Raw genomic sequence first — 19375 nt, 5'->3', positions numbered from 1 at the left:
TTTCCTTTGTTTCATCTAAAAGTGGAGGATTTAAAAATGTATTTGCTTTATTTTTTATTTTTTTTCATTCTTCTAAAACTCATGTTTTTCTTGTTAACTTTTTTTTCTGGCCAACACAAAATACTGACACATATAAATTTGCATACTTGTCTCGCTCAGTGCATTGCTTATTTTGAGACCCTCCAGTTTACATTTGGTGAGTTAAAGAGACAGTATACACCATATAACTGCATGCAATAGACACTACTATAAAGAAGAATAAGCTCAGATACTGATATAAACATCCAGTATAAAACCTTTTAAAAATGTACTTAGAAGCTCCCAGTTTAGCACTGTTGATGAGGTTAGGCTGGCACACCGACTGAAAGGGGCTTGGAAAGCAAAAAGAGCAGACACTCCCTCCTCCCCTGCATATGAGAAGACTCTTTACACAACCAAGAGTCAGTAGACATCAGTATACATCTAAAACTCTGGGGCTTGGTTAGGAGTCTGAAAACCAGCACAATGTTTTTAAAAATAAGCAAACATGTACATTTTTGCAAAAACACTCCCAGATAGACTATATAATTGGATCATCTACAAAACATTTATGCAAAGAAAAATCTAGTGTACAATGTCCCTTTAAGAGAAGACCTGAATGTATAAAATACTTAGAGAAAATGATTACACATATTTTAATGCAAACTTTGTTTCAATTTGTCTAATTTATTGCAGCTATACAGTATGTATGTGTCTTTCCTTTGCATTCACACCCATTATAAAGTGCTGAATAATGTAGCGAGTTGCAATAAGAGAACAGCTTTAAAAAGAGCTGAAAGCACAGGAGGAAAACAATAGCATGGTGATTAGTAACCTTGCTAGTATAGTTGTACACAGCACTTTTATGTCCCTCTAAAGGGACAGTCTAGTCAAAATTAAACTTTCATGATTCAGACAGGGCATGTCATTTTAAACAGCTTTCCAATTTACTTGTATCATTAAATGTGGTTTGTTCGCTTGTATTCTTTGTTGAAAGCAAAACCTAGGTAGGCTCATATGCTAATTTCTAAGCTTTTGAAAGTCACCTGTTATCTCAGTACATTTTGATAGTTTTTCACAGTTAGACAGCGCTAGTTCAATTGTGTCACATAGACAACATTGTGCTCACTCCTGTGGAGTTACATAGGAGTCAGCACTGATTGGCTAAAATGCAAGTCTGTCAAAAGAACTGACATAAGGGAGGCAGTCTGCAGAGGCTTAAATACAAGGTAAGCACAGAGGGCGAAAGTATATTAATATAACAGTATTGGTTATGCAATACTGGGGAATGGTTAATAAAGGGATTATCTTTTTAAATTATAAACATTTTCTTGTAGAGTGCCCCTTTAAGATAACTAAGTTTTCACGTGCTCTAACCCGACACTCTGTTACACATATTTTACATTACTATGTTCTTCACATAGAATTTTTTTTAATTTTTATTATTAAATATATATTTCTATAAATATATGATAATGTTAAGGTACAATAGATATCTATACCTTTTATATCTATAGAAATTCTGGATGAGTCCCGTTTTTATCAAGCTGCATCTACAATGCTCAATTCTATAGTTAGTCTTTTTTTTTTTTAATACACTTCACTTCATACCCTCAGTTATACTGCGATCTGCGAATACTATAGCAAAATATTTGAACCTAAAAAACGACATTCATTGTTTTTAATATAATGATGAGTTACAGGGTTCGTTGATCACATTGTAATAAAACACATAAGTACGTAGAACTGTAGGCAATAGCCAGTAACTATATTCTTCATGGGGATTTTATGCCATTCATCTCAATAGAAATCCAAGTTCCAGGTGTTATTTTCTGGTAGAGACGTTGCAGCAGGTGAACACAGGAACATCTAATGTGTTCTCGTTTCTTATTGAATGATTTGTATAGCCTCCATTGCCTGCTTGATGCCTGAAGCTACAATTTTATTGCAAGCTTGTAGCAGAGCCGATGGTCTGTGTCAGGCATCCTGCGCTTCTCTCTTCTGATTATCACAATACTTGATTATAGAGCTTCCTAATGTTTTGCCTTCAAATGCAATCAGCATGTTACCATTTATTTTTATCAGACAGACATGCACCTTCTTTCTGATTTCTGATTTTGGAAGCTGGTCTTTTTTTTCAAGCTCGGCTTTTGTTAAGAATACTTCAAATACTTGGCACATTTTGAGAGTGTCTTGGCAGACAATGTGCTCGCTGCAGGCTGCAATATGGTATAATTCCTTCTAAGCTCTGGCATAGGGTCTGGAACGTGCCAGTATCTTGGATTTTGATTAAACCCCTGAAATCTCCCGGGGTATTGCTTGCAAAAAAAGTATAAAAGCAGCCAGGCTTAGTGTTCTATGAATAACCCTTTTGTATTCTACAGTAATAATATTGTTTACTGCAAAAGAAAAAAAAAAGATCTTTTGTAACCTTCCTAGTAGCAGGGTTGCACTAATAATCGCTCTACTGTGAATTACACAATACCGGCAAAAATATATTTCAATTTCAAGCCTTATTTGCAATAACAAATATAAAGTTTTAACATAAAAACATGTTAAATGCTAAATACAAATGTTTTATAAATTGATCAAAATACAGTAGATTTGATATTAATTTTGTTACTTCATCAATATGTTAAATAGACTTTAAAAACCATAGTATTATCATAAAAAGGTAATTGGAAAAAAGCATTAGATCAGAGAGGGCTCGGCACACCAATGTAGGAGAATTTTCTACTGAAATAAATTAAGCTCAACAGCGCCATCTACAGTGAAAGAACAAGTTGAAACTTAGCATTAGGGGGAAAAGTAGTCGTAAGCACTTATTAAAAACAAATATAAAAATATAGCAGTATATATTGTGCCTCTTTTTTTAATAAATCTATTGCTTCGGTCAAAAAAACAGTAATATAATTTATTAATATTATTAAAGGGATAGAAAGGTCAAAAATGAATTATAAGCGGGTGCATTTCAATTTGAAATATAAGCATTTTTTAAAAATACTTCCAATAGAAGAAAAAAATTCTAGTAAAATGTATTGATGTTTTTTGTATGACATAAATTAAGTCCCTACAGGTACAATACACTTACACGCCATCCCCAGCTCTCTAAGCTTGAATGCTGGTGCACATGCCCTCACAGCATATGTGTGTATGTCCCTGAAACCCAGCTTTCTCTTGTTAAGTGTATCCAGTCCACGGATCATCCATTACTTATGGGATATTCTCCTTCCCAACAGGAAGTTGCAAGCGGATCACCCACAGCAGAGCTGCTATATAGCTCCTCCCCTAACTGTCATACCCAGTCATTCTCTTGCAAGCCTCAACCAAGATGGAGGTCGTAAGAGGAGTGTGGTGTTTTATACTTAGTTTATTTCTTCAATCAAAAGTTTGTTATTTTTAAATGGTACCGGAGTGTGCTGTTTATCTCAGGCAGTATTTAGAAGAAGATTCTGCCTGCATTTTCTATGATCTTAGCAGAAGTAACTAAGATCCATGGCTGTTCTCACATATTCTGAGGAGTGAGGTAACTTCAGAGAGGGAATGGCGTGCAGGTTTTCCTGCAATAAGGTATGTGCAGTTAATATTTTTCTAGGGATGGAATTTGCTAGAAAATGCTGCTGATACCAGATTAATGTAAGTAAAGCCTTAAATGCAGTGATAGCTACTGGTATCAGGCTTATTAATAGAGATGCATACTCTTATAAAAATGTAATATAAAACGTTTGCTGGCATGTTAATCGTTTTTATATATGTTTGGTGACAAAACTTATTGGGGCCTAGTTTTTTTCCACATGGCTGGTTTGATTTCTGTCTAGAGACAGTTTCCTGAAGCTTTCCACTGTTGCAATATGAGTGGGAAGGGCCTATTTTAGTGCTTTTCTGTGCAGATAAAAATACTGACAGAGACATTCAGCTTCCCTCTGCATGATACAGGACATCTCTGAAGGGCTCAAAAGGCTTCAAAGTCGTGTTTGAGGAGGGTAACAATCACAGTAGACTGTGGCAGTTGTGACTGTGTTTAAAAAACGTTTTTGTCATTTATTATTCTGTTTTTGTTATTAAGGGGTTAATCATCCATTTGCAAGTGGGTGCAATGCTCTGCTGACTTGTTACATACACTGTAAAAATTTTGTTAGTGTAACTGCCTTTTTTCACTGTTATTTCAAATTTTGTCAAAATTTGTTTCTCTTAAAGGCACAGTAACGTTTTTTATATTGCTTGTTAACTTGCTTTAAAGTGTTTTCCAAGTTTGCTAGTCTCATTGCTAGTCTTTACAAACATGTCTGAAACAGAGGATACTTGTTCATTATGTTTAAAAGCCATGGTGGAGCCCCATAGGAGAATGTGTACTAAATGTATTGATTTCATCTTAAACAGTAAAGATCAGTCTTTATCTAAAAAAGAATTGTCACCAGAGGGGTCTGTCGAGGAGGAAGTTATGCCGACTAACTCTCCCCACGTGTCGGACCCTTCGCCTCCCGCTCAAGGGACGCACGCTAATATGGCGCCAAGTACATCAGGGACGCCCATAGCGATTACTTTGCAGGACATGGCTGCAATCATGAATAATACCCTGTCAGAGGTATTATCCAGATTGCCTGAATTGAGAGGCAAGCGCGATAGCTCTGGGGTTAGATGAGATACAGAGCGCGTAGATGCTGTAAGAGCCATGTCTGATACTGCGTCACAATATGCAGAACCTGAGGACGGAGAGCTTCAGTCTGTGGGTGACGTCTCTGATTCGGGGAGACCTGATTCAGAGATTTCTAATTTTAAATTTAAGCTTGAGAACTTCCGTGTATTGCTTGGGGAGGTATTAGCTGCTCTGAATGACTGTGACACAATTGCAGTGCCAGAGAAATTGTGTAGGCTGTATAAATACTATACAGTGCCGGTGAGTACTGATGTTTTTCCAATACCTAAAAGGCTTACAGAAATTATTAGTAAGGAGTGCGATAGGCCCGGTGTGCCCTTTTCCCCACCTCCTATATTTAGAAAAATGTTTCCAATAGATGCCACTACACGGGACTTATGGCAGACTGTCCCTAAGGTGGAGGGAGCAGTTTCTACTTTAGCAAAGCGTACCACTATCCCGGTTGAGGACAGTTGTGCTTTTTCAGATCCAATGGATAAAAAATTAGAGGGTTACCTTAAGAAAATGTTTATTCAACAAGGTTTTATTTTACAGCCCCTTGCATGCATTGCGCCTGTCACTGCTGCGGCGGCATTCTGGTTTGAGGCCCTGGAAGAGGCCATCCATACAGCTCCATTGACTGAAATTGTTGACAAGCTTAGAACTCTTAAGCTAGCTAACTCATTTGTTTCTGATGCCATTGTTCATTTGACTAAACTAACGGCTAAGAATTCCGGATTCGCCATCCAGGCGCGTAGGGCGCTATGGCTCAAATCCTGGTCAGCTGATGTGACTTCAAAGTCTAAATTACTCAACATTCCTTTCAAGGGGCAGACCTTATTCGGGCCTGGTTTGAAAGAAATTATTGCTGACATTACTGGAGGTAAGGGTCATACCCTTCCTCAGGAAAGGGCCAAATCAAAGGCCAAACAGTCTAATTTTCGTGCCTTTCGAAATTCCAAGGCAGATGCAGCATCAACTTCCTCCGCTTCAAGACAAGAGGGAACTTTTGCTCAATCTAAGCAGGCCTGGAAACCTAACCAGTCCTGGAACAAAGGCAAGCAGGCCAGAAAGCCTGCTGCTGCCTCTAACACAGCATGAAGGAACGGCCCCCTATCCGGCGACGGATCTAGTAGGGGGCAGACTTTTTCTCTTCGCCCAGGCGTGGGCAAGAGATGTTCAGGATCCCTGGGCGTTGGAGATCATATCTCAGGGATATCTTCTGGACTTCAAAGCTTCCCCTCCACAAGGGAGATTTCATCTTTCAAGGTTATCTGCAAATCAGATAAAGAAAGAGGCATTCCTACGCTGTGTGCAAGACCTCCTAGTAATGGGAGTGATCCATCCAGTTCCGCGGACGGAACACGGACAGGGTTTTTATTCAAATCTGTTTGTGGTTCCCAAAAAAGAGGGAACCTTCAGACCAATTTTGGATTTCAAGATCTTAAACAAATTCCTCAGAGTTCCATCTTTCAAAATGGAAACTATTCGGACCATCCTACCCATGATCCAAGAGGGTCAGTACATGACCACAGTGGACTTAAAGGATGCCTACCTTCACATACCGATTCACAAAGATCATCATCGGTTCCTAAGGTTTGCCTTTCTAGACAGGCATTACCAATTTGTAGCTCTTCCCTTCGGGTTGGCTACAGCCCCGAGAATCTTTACGAAGGTTCTGGGCTCACTTCTGGTGGTTCTAAGACCGCGGGGCATAGCGGTGGCTCCGTATCTAGACGACATCCTGATACAGACGTCAAGCTTTCAAATTGCCAAGTCTCATACAGAGATAGTTCTGGCATTTCTGAGATCGCACGGGTGGAAAGTGAACGAGGAAAAGAGTTCTCTATCCCCACTCACAAGAGTCTCCTTCTTAGGGACTCTTATAGATTCTGTAGAGATGAAAATTTACCTGACGGAGTCCAGGTTATCAAAGCTTCTAAATGATTGCCGTATTCTTCATTCCATTCCGCGCCCTTCGGTGGCTCAGTGTATGGAGGTGATCGGCTTAATGGTAGCGCCAATGGACATAGTGCCTTTTGCGCGCCTACATCTCAGACCGCTGCAATTATGCATGCTAAGTCAGTGGAATGGGGATTACACAGATTTGTCCCCTCTGCTAAATCTGGATCAAGAGACCAGAGATTCTCTTCTCTGGTGGTTGTCTCGGGTCCACCTGTCCGAGGGTATGACCTTTCGCAGGCCAGATTGGACAATTGTAACAACAGATGCCAGCCTTCTAGGTTGGGGTGCAGTCTGGAACTCCCTGAAGGCACAGGGATCGTGGACTCAGGAGGAGAAACTCCTTCCGATAAATATTCTTGAGTTAAGAGCAATATTCAATGCTCTTCTGGCTTGGCCTCAGTTAGCAACACTGAGGTTCATCAGATTTCAGTCGGACAATATCACGACTGTGGCTTACATCAACCATCAAGGGGGAACCAGGAGTTCCCTAGCGATGTTAGAAGTCTCAAAAATAATTCGCGGGGCAGAGACTCACTCTTGCCACCTGTCAGCAATCCATATCCCAGGCGTGGAGAACTGGGAGGCGGATTTTCTAAGTCGTCAGACTTTTCACCCGGGGGAGTGGGAACTCCATCCGGAGGTTTTTGCTCAGTTGATTCATCGTTGGGGCAAACCAGAGTTGGATCTCATGGCGTCTCGCCAGAATGCCAAGCTTCCTTGTTACGGATCCAGGTCCAGGTACCCAGAAGCGACGCTGATAGATGCTCTAGCAGCGCCTTGGTTCTTCAACCTGGCTTAGGTGTTTCCACCGTTTCCTCTGCTCCCTCGACTGATTGCCAAAATCAAACAGGAGAGAGCATCGGTGAGTCTAATAGCGCCTGCGTGGCCACGCAGGACCTGGTATGCAGACCTAGTGGACATGTCATCCTTTCCACCATGGACTCTTCCTCTAAGACAGGACCTTCTAATACAAGGTCCTTTCAATCATCCAAATCTAATTTCTCTCAGACTGACTGCATGGAGATTGAACGCTTGATTCTATCAAAGCGTGGCTTCTCCAAGTCAGTCGAAAGCCTGTTACCAGGAAAATCTATCACAAGATATGGCGTACATATCTTTACTGGTGTGAATCCAAGAATTACTCATGGAGTAAGGTTAGGATTCCTAGGATATTGTCCTTTCTCCAAGAGGGTTTGGACAAAGGATTATCAGCTAGTTCCTTAAAGGGACAGATTTCTGCTCTGTCTATTCTTTTGCACAAGCGTCTGGCAGAAGTTCCAGACGTCCAGGCATTTTGTCAGGCTTTGGTTAGAATTAAGCCTGTGTTTAAACCTGTTGCTCCCCCATGGAGCTTAAACTTGGTTCTTAAAGTTCTTCAAGGAGTTTCGTTTGAACCCCTTCATTCCATTGATATTAAGCTTTTATCTTGGAAAGTTCTGTTTTTGATGGCTATTTCCTCGGCTCGGAGAGTCTCTGAGCTATCTGCCTTACAATGTGATTCTCCTTATCTGATTTTTCATGCAGATAAGGTAGTTCTGCGTACCAAACCTGGGTTTTTACCTAAGGTGGTTTCTAACAAGAATATCAATCAAGAGATTGTTGTTCCATCATTGTGTCCTAATCCCTCTTCAAAGAAGGAACGTCTTTTACATAATCTGGACGTAGTCCGTGCCTTGAAGTTTTACTTACAAGCTACTAAAGATTTTCCTCAAACATCTTCCCTGTTTGCCGTTTATTCTGAACAGAGGAGAGGTCAAAAAGCTTCGGCAACCTCTCTTTCCTTTTGGCTTCGGAGTATTATATGCCTAGCCTATGAGACTGCTGGACAGCAGCCCCCTGAAAGAATTACAGCTCATTCTACTAGAGCTGTGGCTTCCACCTGGGCCTTTAAAAATGAGGCCTCTGTTGAACAGATTTGCAAGGCCGCGACTTGGTCTTCGCTTCACACTTTTTCAAAATTTTACAAATTTGATACTTTTGCTTCTTCGGAGGCTGTTTTTGGGAGAAAGGTTCTTCAGGCAGTGGTTCCTTCCGCTTAATCCCTGCCTTGTCCCTCCCATCATCCGTGTACTTTAGCTTTGGTATTGGTATCCCATAAGTAATAAATTTTAGACCTGCCTTAAAATGACAGGGCGGGCCGTGGACTGGATACACTTAACAAGAGAAAACATAATTTATGCTTACTTGATAAATTTATTTCTCTTGTAGTGTATCCAATCCACGGCCCGCCCTGTCATTTTAAGGCAGGTCTAAAATTTAATTAAACTACAGTCTCCACTGCACCATATGGTTTCTCCTTTCTCTGTTTGTTTCGGTCGAATGACTGGATATGACAGTTAGGGGAGGAGCTATATAGCAGCTCTGCTGTGGGTGATCCTCTTGCAACTTCCTGTTGGGAAGGAGAATATCCCATAAGTAATGGATGATCCGTGGACTGGATACACTACAAGAGAAATAAATGTATCAGGTAAGCATAAATTATGTTTTTACTAGAAGCATTTTTTGCTATTGGAAGTATACCTACTCACATTTCAATATAGCCACTTTCTATCACTTTAAGTATTTCCAGTTACAATCAGAATAAACATTTCCAACATATTTGGTCAAGTGGAAAACTTGGTGGTCAACAATGGGAAGTTGATTTTTGCTGACACCTCTTTTACATATCTTTTCTATAACTAGTCCTACATCATTGGAATAGACTCCAGCAGGTAAAATGGGACATGAGGGACACAAAACATTTTACAGCGCAATAGCCCTTTATTTCCAGAAAGCCACACAAATGAGTATTTTCTCTATTACGAACTTCTGATTTCTCTCTGTGTTTTCTTGACCTTAGCAGAAGTGTGTGTACTAGCTTAATAAAGGCACCCAGGCAACTGAACTACAGTTAAATTTAACAGAAAAAGTATATCTGTATTGTATAACTACACAACCAGACTCAATTCTCTGGTATAGATATTTTAGAAAGCAAAACTATCCAAGACCCTGTACCAATTAAAAATAGTATTGGCGTTTTTGTTTAGAAAAATAGGTTTTATATTCCAAATTATCTGGGAACTGCCATTCACTATTTTTCCTTTTCTTTAAAGAATGTTCCACTTTGTGTTCCACTAAATCTTGAAACAAATTACGAACTGCTTTACTTGGCGGAACAATTCACCGGAATTCCTGTTGTATATTTACGATTTAAGCTGCCAGATGTTACAAGGTCGGTACTTGATCTGTTTGTTATTTAAAATAATTGCAATATTTCTCCATATCACTGTATGTTGTGCTTGGGGTAATGATAGAGGCCTTTACATTCACTTTACAAAAATGATTGTGTCGTTATGGGTAACAGTGGTCTCTAATACAGTGATCACATGGAACCAAAAGATCTGATTTCTCTGATTGCTCTGCTATTCTAATGGGTTGTGGAGTCTAAGATCATATCCAGTTATACCAGAAGCAGAGTATATAACATATGAGAAATTGTTATTTTATGTTTATTTTTGCATATGAAATAACAAGTCTTTGGAAATACATTAAGACGATATACATTTTACAGTACACTGTCCCTTCAATAATGTGCTCTGCTCTTTCCAGATACAGTGTTATCATTTTTAATGAGGTGCTAATATAAAATATATTCTGAATATTTTAAATGCAGTGCTTAACCCCTTAATGACTGGACCATTTTTCAATTTTCTTACTGTTAAGGACCAGGGCTATTTTTACAATTCTGCAGTGTTTAGCTGTAATTTTCCTCTTACTCATTTACTGTACCCACACATATTATATACCATTTTCTCGCAATTAAATGGACTTTCTAAAGATACCATTATTTTCATCATGTCTTATAATTTACTATAAAAAATTATAAAATATGATTATTTTTTTTTTAAAAATACACTTTTTTCTAACTTTGACCCTCAAAATCTGCTACATATCTACAACCACCAAAAAACACCCATGCTAAATAGTTTCTAAATTTTGTCCTGAGTTTAGAAATACCCAATGTTCTTTGCTTTTTTTGCAAATTATAGGGCAATAAGTACAAGTAGCACTTTGCTATTTCCAATGCATTTATTTTCAAAAGTAGCAATAGGTACATTGTAACACTGATATCTGTCAGGAATCCCTGAATAACCCTTCACAAGTATATTTTTTTTTTTTTAGTAGACAACCCAAAGTATTGATCTAGGCCCATTTTGGTATATTTCATGCCACCATTTCACCGCCAAATGCGATCAAATAAAAAAAATGTTAACTTTTTGACAAACTTTAGGTTTCTCACTGAAATTATTTACAAACAGCTTGTGCAATTATGACACAAATGGTTGTAAATGCTTCTCTGGGATCCCCTTTGTTAAGAAATAGCAGACATTTATGGCTTTGGCATTGCTTTTTGGTAATTAGAAGGCCGCTAAATGTCGATGCGCACCACACTTTTTTTATTATGCCCAGCAGTTAAGGGGTTAATTTTAGCATTAGTGTAGAGATCAGACTCCCACCTGACGCATCCCACCCCCTGATCCCTCCCTGAACCCCCCTCAAACAGTGCTCTTCCCTCCCCTACCTCACAATTGTCACTGCCATATTTTTTTTTTTTATTATTAAGTTCCAATACAACAAAACGGAAAGCAACAAAAGTTCATTATAGATAGGCTGCCTGGCAAAAAAATTAAAATATACAGTTACAATACCAACAAAGAGCGCCATGCAGGGCTGCCTAATAAAGCCATTGTTACATCACACAGAACTTCCAGCTTACATTCATTATTTTTCAATTTATCTTAGATTCTTATAAAACAGTTACATGTACACTTAGCCTTACTTTTCTTGTTTCAACTAACTTACATTCTTAGCTATATTGGATTTTCCCAAATTCTTGCTAAAAAAAAAAAAAAAAGTAACAAAGTCACTGCCATTTTAAGTACTGGCAGAAAGTCTGCCAGTACTAAAATAAAAGGCTTTTTTTAATATATATTATTCTGCAGTGTTGGATCCCCCCCATAGCCCCCAACCTCCCTGATCCCCCCCCCCCAAACAGTGTAGCAGACCCCTCTCAATACCCGACCTCCCTCCCTTTCCTTCTCTCTCCTTGGACTTAATGTAGCGTGCGCACGTGCACACGCCCCCTCGCGCTCTCCTGCCCACTCAGACACAGGATCCGGAACTCCCTCCAGCTATGGGCTGCCCACCCGCCTTCCTGCTATGGCTTCCACCAACAATCGGCACCATCATTGGCCGATGCATAGAGGGACACAGAGTGACTCTCTCTGCATTGGTGGGTAAAAAAAGGGTATTGCAGGATGCCTTAATATCGAGGCATCACTGCAATACCCTGAAAGCGTCTGGAAGCGATCATGATCGCTTCCAGCGCTTCAAACCCCTGAGGACCTGTCAGGCACGTCCTTGGTCATTAAGGACCGTTTTTTGTAGGACGTGCCTGGCACGTCCTCAGTCATTAAGGGTTTAAAGGGACATCAATATGTTTCTTTCATGATTCAGATAGAACATACAATTTTAAACAACTTTCCAATTTACTTCTATTATCTAATGTGCTTCATTCTCTTGTTATTCTTTGATGAAGGAGCAGCAAAGCACTACTTGGAGTTAGCTAAAAGCCAATGAAAAAATGCTTATATGTGCAGCCACCAATCAGCAGTTTCTAAGCCTACCTAGGAATACTTTTCAACAAAGTACACAAAAAGAACTAAACAAATTGGATAATAGAAATAAATTGGAAATGTATTTAAAATGACATGCTCTATCTGAATCAAGAAAGAAATTATTTGGGTTTCATGTCCCTTTAAGCAAACTTTTTATTTATTTTTAATACCTGCTTTCTCTTGTTAAGTGTGTTCAGTCCACGGGTCATCCATTACTTATGGGATATATTCTCCTTCCCAACAGGAAGTTGCAAGAGGATCACCCAAGCAGAGCTGCTATATAGCTCCTCCCCTCACATGTCATACCCAGTCATTCTCTTGCAACCCTCAACAAAGAAGGAGGTCGCGAGAGGAGCTGGAGTTTTTACCTAATTATTCTTCAATCAAAAGTTTGTTATTTTAAATGGCACCGGAGTGTGCTGTTTTTCTATCTCAGGCAGTATTTGGAAGAAGAAACTGCCTGCGTTTTCTATGATCTTAGCAGGCGTAACTAAGATCCACTGGCTGTTCTCGACATTCTGAGGAGTGGGGTAACTTCAGAAAATGGGAATAGCATGCGGGGTCTCCCGCAAATGAGGTATGTGCAGTACAATATTTTCTGGGAATGGAATTGACTAAGAAAACACTGCTGTTACCCGTATGATGTAAGTACAGCCTTAAATGCAGTAGTAGTGACTGGTATCAGGCTGATAAATGTATGCACAGTAGAGTTATTTTCTAGGGACTAGAATTTGACTGAAAAAATACTGTTAATACTGATATAATGTGTGAGCCTTAACTGCAGTAGAAGCGACTGGTAGCAGGCTTAGTAATAACTTTACACAGCATCTGAAATGTTGTTTTTTAAAAACGTTTACTGGCATGTTAATCGTTTTGTGAGGTACTTTGGTGATAAATCTTTTTGGGCATGATTTTTTTCCACACGGCTAACGTATATTTCTGCATAGAAACAGTTATATTAGGTCTCCCACTGTTGTAATAGGAGTGGGAGGGACCTTTTTTAGCGCCTTGTTGCGCAGTTAAAATTCTAGCACAGTCTTCCTGCTTCTTCCTCTTTGATCCAGGACGTCTCCAGAGAGCTCAGGGATCTTCAAAATTCGTTTTTGAGGGAGGTAATCAGTCACAGCAGATCTGTGACAGTGTGTTTGACTGTGATAAAAGCGTTAAATCTTAATTTGATATCCGTTTTTTGGGTACTGAGGGGTTAATCATCCTTTTGCTAATGGGTGCAATCCTCTGCTAATTAATACATTTAAAGAATTGTTGACTATAACTGAACTAGTTCTTTGTTATTCAATTGTGTTTTTTAAAAAAAGCGCTGCAGCGTTTTTTATATTGCTTGTAAACTTATTGAAGTAATTTCCAAGCTAGCTAGCTTCATTGCTAGTCTGTTTAAACATGTCTGATACAGAGGAATCTGCTTGTTCATTATGTTTAAAAGCCGATGTGGAGCCCAATAGAAATATGTGTACCAATTGTCTTGATATTACTTTGAATAAAAGTCAATCTGTACCGATAAAGAAATTATCACCAGACAACGAGGGGGAAGTTATGCCGTCTAACTCTCCTCACGTGTCAGTACCTTTGTCTCCCGCTCGGGAGGTGCGTAAGATTGAGGCGCCAAGTACATCAAGGCCCTTACAAATCACTTACAAATCACTTTACATGATATGGCTAATGTTATGAAAGAAGTATTATACAATATGCCCGAGTTAAGAGGCAAGCGCGACAGCTCTGGGAGAGGACGGAGAGCTTCATTCTGTGGGTGATGGTTCTGATTCGGGGAGACCGGATTCAGAAATTTCAAATTTTAAATTTAAGCTTGAGAACCTCCGCGTGTTGCTAGGGGAGGTGTTAGCGGCTCTGAATGATTGTGACACGGTGGCAATCCCAGAGAAATTATGTAGGCTGGATAAATACTATGCGGTACCGGTGTGTACTGACGTTTTTCCTATACCAAAGAGGCTTACAGAGATTATTAGCAAGGAGTGGGATAGACCCGGTGTGCCTTTTTCCCCTCCTCCGATATTTAGAAAAATGTTCCCTATAGACGCCACCACACGAGACTTATGGCAGACGGTCCCTAAGGTGGAGGGAGCAGTTTCTACTTTAGCCAAGCGTACCACTATCCCGGTGGAGGATAGCTGTGCTTTCTCAGATCCAATGGATAAAAAATTAGAGGGTTACCTTAAGAAAATGTTTGTTCAACAAGGTTTTATATTACAGCCTCTTGCATGCATTGCGCCTGTCACTGCTGCAGCGGCATTCTGGTTTGAGTCTCTGGAAGAGGCGATTCGCACAGCACCATTGGATGAATCTTTGAGCAAGATTAGAACCCTTAAGCTGGCTAATGCGTTTGTTTCGGATGCCGTAGTGCATTTAACCAAACTTACGGCTAAGAATTCCGGATTCGCCATACAGGCGCGCAGAGCGCTATGGCTTAAATCCTGGTCAGCAGATGTAACTTCTAAGTCTAAACTACTAAGCATTCCTTTCAAAGGGCAGACCTTATTCGGGCCCGGCTTGAAGGAAATTATTGCTGACATTACTGGAGGTAAGGGCCACACCCTTCCTCAGGACAGGGCCAAATCAAAGGCCAAACAGTCTAATTTCCGTGCCTTTCGTAATTTCAAGGCAGGAGCAGCATCAACTTCCTCCGCTCCAAAACAGGAAGGAACTACTGCTCGTTACAGACAGGGTTGGAAAGGCAACCAGTCATGGAACAAGGGCAAGCAGGCCAGAAAGCCTACTTCCGCCCCTAAGACAGCATGAAGACAGGGCCCCCTTTCCGGAGACAAATAGTGGGGGGCAGACTTTCTCTCTTCGCCCAGGCTTGGGCAAGAGATGTACAGGATCCCTGGACGTTGGAGATTATATCTCAGGGATACCTTCTGGATTTCAAAACTTCTCCTCCACAAGGGAGGTTTCATCTGTCAAGATTATCAACAAACCTAGTAAAGAAAGAGGCATTTCTACAATGTGTACAAGACCTCTTAGTGATGGGAGTGATCCACCCAGTTCCGCGAACGGAACAGGGGCAAGGGTTTTATTCAAATCTGTTTGTGGTTCCCAAGAAAGAGGGAACTTTCAGACCAATCTTAGACTTAAAAACCTTAAACAAATTCCTAAGGGTTCCGTCGTTCAAGATGGAAACCATTCGGACCATCCTACCCATGATCCAAGAGGGTCAATATATGACCACAGTGGACTTAAAGGATGCCTACCTTCACATACCGATTCACAAAGATCATTATCGGTACCTAAGGTTTGCCTTTCTAGACAGGCATTACCAGTTTGTAGCTCTTCCCTTCGGGTTAGCTACGGCCCCGAGAATTTTTACAAAGGTTCTGGGCTCACTTCTGGCGGTACTAAGACCACGGGGCATAGCGGTGGCTCCGTACCTAGACGTCATTCTGATACAAGCGTCAAGTTTTCAAAATGCAAAGTCTCATACAGAGATAGTTCTAGCATTTCTGAGGTCGCATGGGTGGAAAGTGAACGTAGAGAAGAGTTCTCTGTTACCACTCACAAGGGTCCCTTTTCTAGGGACTCTTATAGATTCTGTAGAGATGAAGATTTACCTGACGGAGTCCAGGTTATCAAAGATTCTCAATGCTTGCCGTGTCCTTCACTCCATTCCAAGCCCATCAGTAGCTCAGTGCATGGAAGTAATCGGCTTAATGGTCGCGGCAATGGACATAGTGCCATTTGCGCGCCTACATCTCAGACCGCTGCAACTATGCATGCTAAGTCAATGGAACGGGGATTACTCAGATCTGTCCCCTTTGCTAAATCTGAACCAGGAGACCAGAGATTCTCTTCTCTGGTGGTTGTCACGGGTTCATCTGTCCAAAGGAATGACTTTTCGCAGACCAGATTGGACGATTGTAACAACAGATGCCAGCCTACTAGGCTGGGGAGCAGTCTGGAACTCCCTGAAGGCTCAGGGATCGTGGACTCAGGAGGAGAGACTCCTCCCGATAAACATTCTAGAATTAAGAGCAATATTCAATGCTCTTCTAACTTGGCCTCAGTTAGCAACACTGAGGTTCATCAGATTTCAGTCGGACAACATCACGACTGTGGCTTACATCAATCATCAAGGGGGAACCAGGAGTTCCCTAGCGATGTTAGAAGTCTCGAAGATAATTCGCTGGGCAGAGTCTCACTCTTGCCACCTGTCAGCGATCTACATCCCAGACGTGGAGAACTGGGAGGCGGATTTTCTAAGTCGACAGACCTTTCATCCGGGGGAGTGGGAACTTCACCCGGAGGTATTTGCTCAACTGATTCGTCGTTGGGGCAAACCGGATCTGGATCTCATGGCATCTCGACAGAACGCCAAGCTTCCTTGTTACGGATCCAGGTCCAGGGACCCGGGTGCGGTGCTGGTAGATGCACTAGCAGCCCCTTGGGTTTTCAACATAGCTTATGTGTTTCCACCTTTTCCGTTGCTACCTCGACTGATTGCCAGGAACAAACAGGAGAGAGCATCGGTGATTCTGATAGCGCCTGCGTGGCCACGCAGGACCTGGTATGCAGACCTAGTGGACATGTCGTCCTGTCCACCATGGTCTCTACCCCTGAGGCAGGACCTTCTAATCCAGGGTCCTTTCAACCATCCAAACCTAATTTCTCCAACATAGGTGTGTCCGGTCCACGGCGTCATCCTTACTTGTGGGATATTCTCTTCCCCAACAGGAAATGGCAAAGAGCCCAGCAAAGCTGGTCACATGATCCCTCCTAGGCTCCGCCTACCCCAGTCATTCTCTTTGCCGTTGTACAGGCAACATCTCCACGGAGATGGCTTAGAGTTTTTTAGTGTTTAACTGTAGTTTTTATTATTCAATCAAGAGTTTGTTATTTTGAAATAGTGCTGGTATGTACTATTTACTCAGAAACAGAAAAGTGATGAAGATTTCTGTTTGTATGAGGAAAATGATTTTAGCAACCGTCACTAAAATCCATAGCTGTTCCACACAGGACTGTTGAGAGCAATTAACTTCAGTTGGGGGAACAGTGAGCAGTCTCTTGCTGCTTGAGGTATGACACATTCTAACAAGACGATGTAATGCTGGAAGCTGTCATTTTCCCTATGGGATCCGGTAAGCCATGTTTATTACGATCGTAAATAAGGGCTTCACAAGGGCTTATTAAGACTGTAGACTTTTTCTGGGCTAAATCGATTCATTATTAAACACATATTTAGCCTTGAGGAATCATTTTATCTGGGTATTTTGATATAATAATATCGGCAGGCACTGTTTTAGACACCTTATTCTTTAGGGGCTTTCCCAAAGCATAGGCAGAGCCTCATTTTCGCGCCGGTGTTGCGCACTTGTTTTTGAGAGGCATGGCATGCAGTCGCATGTGAGAGGAGCTCTGATACTTAGAAAAGACTTTCTGAAGGCGTCATTTGGTATCGTATTCCCCTTTGGGCTTGGTTGGGTCTCAGCAAAGCAGATACCAGGGACTGTAAAGGGGTTAAAGTTCAAAACGGCTCCGGTTCCGTTATTTTAAGGGTTAAAGCTTCCAAATTTGGTGTGCAATACTTTTAAGGCTTTAAGACACTGTGGTGAAAATTTGGTGAATTTTGAACAATTCCTTCATGTTTTTTCGCAATTGCAGTAATAAGAACCTGATGTGATTACATTTAAATTTAAGCACATCTCCGCATTCTGCTTAAGGAGGTATTATCCACTCTGGATGATTGTGACAAGTTGGTCATCCCAGAGAAACTATGTAAAATGGACAAGTTCCTAGAGGTGCCGGGGCTCCCAGAAGCTTTTCCTATACCCAAGCGGGTGGCGGACATTGTTAATAAAGAATGGGAAAGGCCCGGTATTCCTTTCGTCCCTCCCCCCATATTTAAAAAATTGTTTCCTATGGTCGACCCCAGAAAGGACTTATGGCAGACAGTCCCCAAGGTCGAGGGAGCGGTTTCCACTTTAAACAAACGCACCACTATACCCATAGAGGATAGTTGTGCTTTCAAAGATCCTATGGATAAAAAATTAGAAGGTTTGCTTAAAAAGATGTTTGTTCAGCAGGGTTACCTTCTACAACCAATTTCATGCATTGTCCCTGTCGCTACAGCCGCATGTTTCTGGTTCGATGAGCTGATAAAGGCGGTCGATAGTGATTCTCCTCCTTATGAGGAGATTATGGACAGAATCAATGCTCTCAAATTGGCTAATTCTTTCACCCTAGACGCCACTTTGCAATTGGCTAGGTTAGCGGCTAAGAATTCTGGGTTTGCTATTGTGGCGCGCAGAGCGCTTTGGTTGAAATCTTGGTCGGCTGATGCGTCTTCCAAGAACAAGCTACTTAACATTCCTTTCAAGGGGAAAACGCTGTTTGGCCCTGACTTGAAAGAGATTATCTCTGATATCACTGGGGGTAAGGGCCACGCCCTTCCTCAGGATCGGCCTTTCAAGGCAAAAAATAAACCTAATTTTCGTCCCTTTCGTAGAAACGGACCAGCCCAAAGTGCTACGTCCTCTAAGCAAGAGGGTAATACTTCTCAAGCCAAGCCAGCTTGGAGACCAATGCAAGGCTGGAACAAGGGAAAGCAGGCCAAGAAACCTGCCACTGCTACCAAGACAGCATGAAATGTTGGCCCCCGATCCGGGACCGGATCTGGTGGGGGGCAGACTCTCTCTCTTCGCTCAGGCTTGGGCAAGAGATGTTCTGGATCCTTGGGCGCTAGAAATAGTCTCCCAAGGTTATCTTCTGGAATTCAAGGGACTTCCCCCAAGGGGGAGGTTCCACAGGTCTCAGTTGTCTTCAGACCACATAAAAAGACAGGCATTCTTACATTGTGTAGAAGACCTGTTAAAAATGGGAGTGATTCATCCTGTTCCATTAAGAGAACAAGGGATGGGGTTCTACTCCAATCTGTTCATAGTTCCCAAAAAAGAGGGAACGTTCAGACCAATCTTAGATCTCAAGATCTTAAACAAGTTTCTCAAGGTTCCATCGTTCAAGATGGAAACCATTCGAACTATTCTTCCTTCCATCCAGGAAGGTCAATTCATGACCACGGTGGATTTAAAGGATGCGTATCTACATATTCCTATCCACAAGGAACATCATCGGT

The 19375-nt window shown here is 41.3% G+C and overlaps 1 protein-coding gene across 1 annotated transcript in view; it reads left to right on the top strand.

Annotated features, from left to right (window-relative positions):
- The window catches only part of PROS1 (protein S), a 224672-nt gene that overhangs the window by 158597 nt on the left and 46700 nt on the right, over positions 1-19375 (top strand). Inside the window, exon 9 of the mRNA XM_053706038.1 lies at positions 9712-9830. Within this exon, the coding sequence (XP_053562013.1) occupies positions 9712-9830 (119 nt within the window). The remainder of the gene's footprint in view (positions 1-9711; positions 9831-19375) is intronic.

The sequence above is a fragment of the Bombina bombina genome, chromosome 3, assembly GCF_027579735.1.
Source record: "Bombina bombina isolate aBomBom1 chromosome 3, aBomBom1.pri, whole genome shotgun sequence".
NCBI classification, from domain to species: Eukaryota; Metazoa; Chordata; class Amphibia; order Anura; family Bombinatoridae; genus Bombina; species Bombina bombina.
The sequence above is the reverse complement of the archived record's forward strand: the minus strand, read 5'-3'. Positions and strand labels throughout refer to the sequence as shown.